The sequence below is a fragment of the Stegastes partitus genome, unplaced genomic scaffold (assembly GCF_000690725.1).
Source record: "Stegastes partitus isolate 25-593 unplaced genomic scaffold, Stegastes_partitus-1.0.2 Scaffold1208, whole genome shotgun sequence".
In the NCBI taxonomy this organism is placed as follows: domain Eukaryota; kingdom Metazoa; phylum Chordata; class Actinopteri; family Pomacentridae; genus Stegastes; species Stegastes partitus.
The window spans coordinates 140,014-148,530 of record NW_007578939.1 but is presented as its reverse complement, the minus strand read 5'-3'; the positions used below and the strand labels follow the sequence as shown (position 1 = coordinate 148,530).

The following is an 8,517-nucleotide window of genomic DNA, read 5'->3' as shown; positions in this document are numbered from 1 at the left end:
GCACCATGAAGCTGGTGGGTCCAGACCAGAGGCCAGCACCATGAAGCTGGTGGGTCCAGACCAGAGGCCAGCACCATGAAGCTCGTTGGTTTCGTTTTTCTGGCTTCACTAAAGCCAACAGCTGCAGCTCAGTGGCCACAGGAAGCGTAGTTCTGACCCGTTCATGTGAAACCTGGACAGATGTAGAGCTGCACATTCTCACAAGAACAACAAATATGATTCAAAACAATACGGGGAATTTTAAAATATAGTCTGAGCTAAAAGCAACTCAGCTGCTGCATCTAAAGCAGGAGGGGAGCTGCTAGAAGCTACACAACAACCTGCAGACTGCCAGGATGGAAGCCAACAGACGTATCGGTGTTCCAGCAGGATGACCCGTCAGTCTCCCCGTCAGGTAGACCCGTGTGTTGTTCAGGTATATCGTTGTGGCCTCTGCAACATGTTCAGCCTCAGCTCTGGTGGTATAAAGCAGCTCTTAAAGACCTCCTCTGGCACCCTCTCACTGTCCAGGCAGTGCTTCCATATCAGTTGATCTGTTATCTGGAACAGAACCTGCTCTGGAGCAAGCGAGCTGATCCGTATAAGTTACCGTGATCCAGACAACCCAGAGGTCACCTGAAGTGACCTCACTATCTCCAAGTCCTGCTTCATAGTGAAAGCCTCAGGTGTGCTGAACCTCCAGGACGGCCCACTCTGCCCAGCTGGCTCCAAAAAGGTTCTGTTGATTTCATTCTGAGCTCCAGTGACACATCCCCAGGCTGTACGCTCAGCACCCATCAGTCCTGATTCTGAAGGAGGAGCTGGCTGTGTCCGGCTCCACAGGCCGATGTCACACCTCCTGAAGTCCACCTGCATCTACGGCTCTGCAGATCTCTGGTATTCTCTACACTCAGTGGAAAATCTCTGGGCTGAACCGGACTTGTGAAATATCTCTGCTGCTGTCTCATTTACTTTTCAAAACCCTATTTGTGTCGCCCTCACACACACAGTGTCTGGAGTGTGAACACTGAGCTCCTCTGGGTCACCTTCAGCTCCTTGTTGGAGACACTTCCTCCCCTCCTGCCTGTTTGTTGGACAGAAACCACATTGTTGTGTGTTGCTCTGTGTGCGACCCACCAATGGCGCCCTGGTTCTTGTCATCGCAGACGCTCCACAGCAGCTCTCTGTGGGCGTTGCTGATGCCGGGCCGGACCAGATGGACCACTTGGTTCCAGTTGGCCTGGGTCACCACCGGCTCACCGCCCTCCTCCTTCTGCTCCTGCAGGACGGCGAAGGCTCGCACCATCTTGTGCCTTTTGGCCCTGACCAGCTGCCGTACCTCCTCCTGTCGGACAGAGACGGTCAGTGCTGCAGATGCTCAACTGTCAGCAGGTGGACATCACCTGAAAACATCTGTCCTGAAAGCAGCTAAACACATCCGTCCATCCATCAGTTACCGAGACACCACAAACCCACATGTATGCGCCCCAAATCAAGCATGTTCAGAAAACACACACCTGTAGAAAAACAGACTCAAATGTGACAAAAGGACAACTGCTGATAAAACACTGACTCTGAACAAATGGGCTGTTTCTGCAGCAGACAGGAAGCATGCTCACTCAGCTGTACCTTCAGGTATTTTTTGTAGTTGTTGTAAACGACGGCCAGGAAGACAGACATGAAGATGTACGTGTTGATGAGAATGTACAAGATGAAGAAGATGGCGAAGACAAAGCTCGCGTTGTACGCCGGCATCCTGCCAACGAGAAGCAGAAGGTAAAATGTGCAGACCTCAGACACTCAGACACCTTCTTGTTCTGTGTGCAGCTCAGATGTTTCCTCCTAACCAAGAGCAGAACGTTGCTGTGGTTGGACGGTTGCACAACAGAAACAACTACAGCATGAATGTAATTCACACTCACAAAAGGCAAAGTGTTGACAAATGCAAAGGTCACAACATTCACAGGTACTCGTCTCAATTTACTGAAGAAAGAAAAAAACAGATTTTTGTACTTTGTTCTTGGTTCAGTTTAATTGCACTGAAGTCTTCTAATAATTTTCTGTTTGTTTTCAATGCAGATGACTGATGTGCAGCTACAGGTGGAAAAAAATCACATTAAATGACAACTAACTGATAAAACACTGAAAACCAATGGGATCGTTTTGTTCTGTTTGTGCTGCTGTGAACAGACGGTGCCGAATCACTTCCTGCTTTTTATCAGAACGTCAGAACAAAACGTAAAAAAACAAAAGGAAACGCGTCTCATGTTTCGTTAAATGATTTCTGTGCTTCACATTTGACTGAACCGTTGATCTGCTCGCTCTAACGTGTTGATGTATATTTTAGTTTTTTCTGTAGGAGTGTCGGATCACAGTAGAGTGAAACGGGACACTTTGGATTTATCCATCACTTCTTGTTCTCGTCGTGCTCACAGAGAACCTCTGGGTTTCTGTCTGAGTAGAGTCCGGTCAGGTTTTGGGCCCATCATGTGAGGAGCTCTGAGAAGGCCTGTGGACTGCATACGATCAAAGTTTCACTCATGACTGATGTCTTATGCAGACGTGCACTGAGGTGATGGTAACTCAGTTCTGTTACGCTGCTGCTGATCTTCTGCTTTGTTCAGATATCTGTTTCCTGTGGGGTCACGTGTCCGTGCTACATGCAGTCAGGGAGGTTTAGTCTTCAGTCATAAACAGGTTTCTATTGTTCACCTGATTTATAGGAACCTCTGAAAAGAAAGTGCAGAACAAACGAAATGGAGATAAACAGCCAGTTCTCCAGATCTGTGCCATTAAACCAGCGCAGATGACAGAACCAGTCATGGTAGGAACGTCACAGTCACGTAAGTCTCATGGATTCATAGAGGACGGTGACGTTTCCTCACAGGTTCACACAGACCTGAATGTCTTCCATCATGTGTCCGTCTAGTGATGGAGGGTCTCGGTGCATCGTTTTTATTCACACAGCCTGTTTCCATTTTGTCTGATCAATCATTTCACCACTTTTTCCTTCTAGCTGCACTTCTTGTTTTCAGCTTGAAGGGATTTCTACATTCCAACATGAGCTTAAGAGCAGGTGGATGGAAATGTTCCTATTTTCAAGCTTTACAAGGACAGAAGTGCTTCAGACTGTGTAGAGGCAGCTGTCTGAGCACAACGCTCTGCATCCCATCACATCTGGCTCCAGTGTTGTTCACAACATCTCAGCTCTGCATCTCTCAGCAGACATGAAGACACCTGGTGCACATGGCTGGTTGTCAGGTTTGGAATCTAAGGCCTACTCAGCAGACATGGACATGAACAATGCTGGATTTGATGTAAATTTAAAGGGCCTTGATCCTTGAGGAAGCAAATACGTTCAACACATTTGTCAGAACTCAAAGAGACAGAGTGAGTTTGTCTTACATGACGTCGGGGCTGTTGGCGGTGGTGACGAGCACGTACAGATCGAAGACGATCTCCAGGTAGCTGGTGAAGTACGGAGTGCCATCTATGGTCTTCAAACCTCTGGAGAGAAAACAAAACATGCAGCTTATCTATGACTACAGCTCAGAAACACCACAAAGGATGTCTGAGAGGAGAGAAAGCATTCAAAATGGAGTTGTTTTCATGGTCAGTTTGGCAGTTTGAGTCCTCAGCTGTGAACACGTTTCACACCATCTATTCACCTGAACAGAATAAATAGATCAATTAATAATAATAATAAGAAGAAGAAGAAGAAGAATTTTATTTATAAAGCACTTTTGGTCAAAATGCTGTACAGGCAATAAATCAAACACAATCAATAAAACAACACAATCCAACAATTCAGGACACATAGGATAAGGTGCACATGTGGGTCTTTAGCTTTCAAACACCCACAGAGCAGGCCTGTGTCATGTCCAGAGAGAGGCTGTTCCACGGTGTCGGGCCAATGAGAAGGCTCGCTCACCAACACTCTTCCTGACCTTCGGCACAGCCAGCAGTGCAGAGGGCACGAGAAGGTGCATACAACGTGACCAGACCGAATAAATAAGAGGGTGCCAGTCCATTTAAAATTTAAAAAGTCAATAAAAGCATAAGAGCGTGACATGGAAGCCAGTGCAAAGAGACCAGCACCGGGGTCATGTGATCAGATTTTCCAGCTCCAGTCAGAACCCGAGCTGCAGCATTTTGCACCATCTGCAGGACTCTGAATAATAATAATAAATAATAATAAATACATTCTAATGGCATCAAGTGTGACTGCAAAAAGACAAGATGGTTTTTTGACATTTACATTAGAAAGCATTGTTGGAAATGACAAAATTAGGACGCGACTATCAACTACGACCAAAGCTCCAAACTACATGCTTCTTGTTTTTCTGTGGACTGTACCTGACCAGGCACCGAGTGTTTCATGCAGTTTGCTTCCAGCTGGAACAGACCACAGCTGTCTGGAGTATGAAATGAGATGCTGTCTGTCTGTTGAGCTTGTTTAGACTCAAGCGCGACATACTGTATATGATGAAGTTGCAGATTTAGTTGAGGCTGTGGCTCAGTGACCTGAAGGCGTGCTGAATGTAGAAGGACGCCTGTTTGTTTCTGGCGTGCTGCAGCACACAAACTGGCTACGGGGCTTCACTAAGTCTTTTTCTGCCACTATACAGTATGACAGTATGGATAAAGCAATGCACCTCAAACATCAGGTGCCAACTGGGACATGAAGACAGAAACGTTTTCAGCTTGTGTCGCTCTCTGGCAACAGAACGTCACTAGAGAGCGACTACAGAATGAGCATATGGAAGAAAACTTTATTATTATTGCCCATAATTAGGTTCGTCTTGCTTAAGCAAGCTTTCTTTTCTTTTCCAAGCATTTCAGTTGGGTTAATGAAGTTCTGTCTTGTCTTATATCATCCATCTTGTCTTTCAGGCTTCAGGCTTTCAGTTACTCTCAGTGGGTGACGCCATGCGTTGCTGAGCTAATGTGGGAGTCTATTGCTTTGCATGCACTGGAAACATCCATCCATCATCTCCACACCTTAACCCTCACTAGGGTCACGGGGGGCGGAGCCTATCCCAGCTGACTCAGGGTGAAGGCAGGTTCACCTGGACAGGTAACCAGTCTATCACAGGGCTACACTTAGAGACAGACAACCAAGCACACTCACATTCACACCTACGGACAATTTACAATCACCAATTAACCTCAGCATGTTTCTGGACTGTGGGAGGAAGCCGGAGAACCCGGAGAGAACCCACGCTGCACGGGGAGAACATGGAGACTCCACGCAGGAAGATCCCGGGTGTCCTCACCGGGACGCCAACCGGCGACCTTCTAACTGTGAGGCCACGGTGCTAACCACTGATCCACTGTGCATCCTCATTGGAAACATGAGAAAAGTTACATTTTTCAGGAGTTGTCCAGGTGTTAGTCCAGAGAGTGCATTTATGCATCATGTTAATGAGGATTAATTTATTTTTTTCCTTTACACCTGAGGAACAATCAGACGAACGCGGTGCCACAGCTGCTATACGCTGTCCATAGTTCTGTTCTGGGTTTGGTATGTGGGGCTGATGCGAACGTCTGCAGCAGACCGACCTGTTCCTAAACCAGCACAGTACGCATAGAACCGCTTGTGTATATGAACGGGGTATTGGTGTCTCCGGGGAAGATGCAACGTGGCCAAAATGTTGAAGTTGTTGTTGAGTGCCACCAATCTAAAGTAAAAAAAAAAAAAAAGGAAGGAAGGAAGGCAGCTGTCTCACCGTTTGCCCAGCAGCTTGAGGGCCATGAGGGAGAAGATGAGGACGCTGAACATGAAGAGCAGAAAGACGTAGAAGATCTGAGGAAGAGCATTCCGGATGCTTCTGAACGCTCTGCGGAGCTGAACACAAACAAACACAAAGCCACAGAGTTTATGCTCGTCCTCCACCGGGACGCTGCGTCCTCATCCACACCAGCTAATGATGCGTTCAGGCGCCATCAGCTCATTAAGTCAAACATTCACATGTTTAGCAGCAGGAAGTTGTCCTAAAGCGCTCCTTCAGTTTAAACAGCAGAGGTCAATTCAGAACCGTCTTCAGAATCCACAGAGGAAGCTTCTGAAACAACTTTGTGAGCTGGATGCTTGTAGCCAGGTTGTGTTTTTCATTATAATTCAACATCACAGTAATCAGTTCTGATCCTGGACCCAAACCAAGAAAAAAGGACGTCCTCCCTCCATCCCTTAGTCACTGTTTTGTAAAGACTAGTTCACATGGGACCTTCTGATCCAGTGTACTGGACCACATGCTCAGATGTCTGGGTTCTAACAGGCAGACATCCGTAGAGCTGCTAGAGTCTCTGAACAAGCTCTTCACTGGAAAAACTCTAAAAATGTAGAACATAGAAACTAAATGTAAGTCCTGGGCTTTAATATTGTACAGTCTCTAACTCCTGATTCAGATGAATATTCAAACAGCAGGATGTGGATCTACATTAATGCAGAAGCACATCCACTGTGACAGAAGGAAGCTTCTGTCTCACATTAACAAGTTTTCCCTGAGAGCGGCCATAAAGAAATCCAGTCATTAAATCTAAAGGTTCATCCAAAGAGGAGATAAGAGAGTTCCTGCTGGGCTCATGACTGGGTTCAGAGAGGTGACACAGGTGAGGTCTTACCTGTCGTCCCTCCGTCACGTTGACCAATAGGAGGGGTCGCAGGACTCTGGACCAGCGGACGCCGTAGCAGTCTGCAGCTTTCAGCGCTCCGTAGATGATCATATCAACCAGAGTGAGCTGGACCAGACACACAGGAGCAACACACAGCTTACTGTTAAAGTTCAGTGACTGTAATAAAGGTCAGGAGGTTTCAGGGCTTTGTTTCAGGATGTCAGAACCTCCAGGACCTTCTGTCAGAACTCCTCACAGTCAGCAAACAGCCTGAACGTATGAAGATAATCTGAGAGAATCAAACAAAGTGAAAGTGATTTGGATTTCAGACTGTGTGAACCCATCAGAACTCACTGTTGAGCTTAATGTACCAGTAACAGAAACCAGGAAAGAGAAAACCCAGAAACAGAAAAGCAGGTCAACAGCAACTCAGCAAGCAAAAAAAAAAGTTGATATTTTAAAAGAAAGCAGCCTCAAGGGGTCTCCTACTGGAAACACAGTCACATCACATGAAGGTCATTCTGTCCCCAAACCACCAACAAACAGCATCCTACAGAGAGCCAGTAGCCCAGTAATGAGACTAAATACTGCTGTGAGCAACCAGTTGAGCAGGACTGGCTGATGTTGTTTCATGTCCACTGAGCTCGCTGACCGCCTGAGAGGCCCTGAGTCACCGGGATCCTTCCTGCTCTAAAGGCGCTGACGAGGCAACATCTCCGACTAAAGGTTGTTTCACAACAACAGGCAGAAAGTCTCCTCAGCACATTCTGCTTCTGCAGCTCAGACAGGAACTCCACTCAGCACACTGCATCTGTTCCAGCTTTCACACCAGGAACCAGGAACTGCTCTGGGTCCGGACTGTCTGACTCACCAACTGTCACCAGGAGATAACCTCCTCCTCACCGAGTGCAGGACTTCAGCACAACACGCTCACAGCGGTCGTCTGCATGAGGACGACAGGAGAGTTTAAAGAGTGTCTGTCCAGACACAAGTACAGTCGTGACTCGATAACCCGACCCGTAACAATCCAGAACCTGCTATCCGACAGGTTTTTAGGAGAAACCAACAGAACCCATAAAAACAGCCTTAACATAGCGACAGCCTTGGATTGTGACTCCGACATGACATTTAATGTCACCAATCAGGATGACGGCGTATTATCTGACTGACTAAACTAGCATCAGCAGCCAAGTACTGCCTGTGTGTTCTGGACACTTCCACCCCGTCAGAGCGCTGCCCCGGGGTGGAAGTGTCCCCCGACCGCACAGAATGTTCTGATATTCATTGTTAATCGGATCTGTGTTGTTCAGACTGTCATGAAAAGACCAGACCCAGGTCGCATAGGAGAAAAACAAAAATCGGATTTGGGTCCCTTCAGCTGCTGTCTGAACGTATTCAGCTTTGATGTCGACCGACGGGCCGATCACACAGTCAGGCTGAAGTCCAGCGATGCGTCGTGTTCTGACAACACACTGGTTATTATAACAACTATGAACAATAATGAACAACTAATGAGCCTTCCAGCATCAAGCCCTCCTCGTATCTGGACCTCCGTCTGGACAATCCCACAGCCTTGATATCCGACATAGAAGAAGGTTTTACATTTAGTGTCGGGTCATCGAGTCACGGCTGTACACCTGACTTTTAAAACAAAACCCTGAATCTACAAACCTGGTTTAGTTGTTCTGGCTCGGTCATTCAGAAAAAGATTTGTGCCTTTGTGACTGAATGCAGTTGTTTTGGTGACATTACTGCGAGTTGCTACCGACAGATCAGAAGCTTATTTTTGCACCTCACCTGGAAAACGTCTGATAGCATGTGAACGGCATGGACCAGACATCACATTCAGATGAAAGGGAATGGAACCAATTAATTCAACTTCAGCATATTTGGTATTCAGTGATTGTTCATGTTACGCACTGA

The 8,517-nt window shown here is 46.9% G+C and overlaps 1 protein-coding gene across 3 annotated transcripts in view; it reads right to left on the bottom strand.

The window, feature by feature from the left end:
• tpcn3 (two pore segment channel 3) overlaps positions 1-8,517 on the bottom strand; it is a 26,855-nt gene that overhangs the window by 11,290 nt on the left and 7,048 nt on the right. For all 3 annotated transcript variants that reach the window (XM_008297309.1, XM_008297310.1, XM_008297311.1), the window contains exons 5-9: positions 6,604-6,720; positions 5,709-5,827; positions 3,385-3,486; positions 1,609-1,735; positions 1,117-1,324 (exon numbers count right to left, since the gene is read on the bottom strand). In XM_008297309.1, the coding sequence (XP_008295531.1) occupies positions 1,117-1,324; positions 1,609-1,735; positions 3,385-3,486; positions 5,709-5,827; positions 6,604-6,720 (673 nt within the window). The remainder of the gene's footprint in view (positions 1-1,116; positions 1,325-1,608; positions 1,736-3,384; positions 3,487-5,708; positions 5,828-6,603; positions 6,721-8,517) is intronic.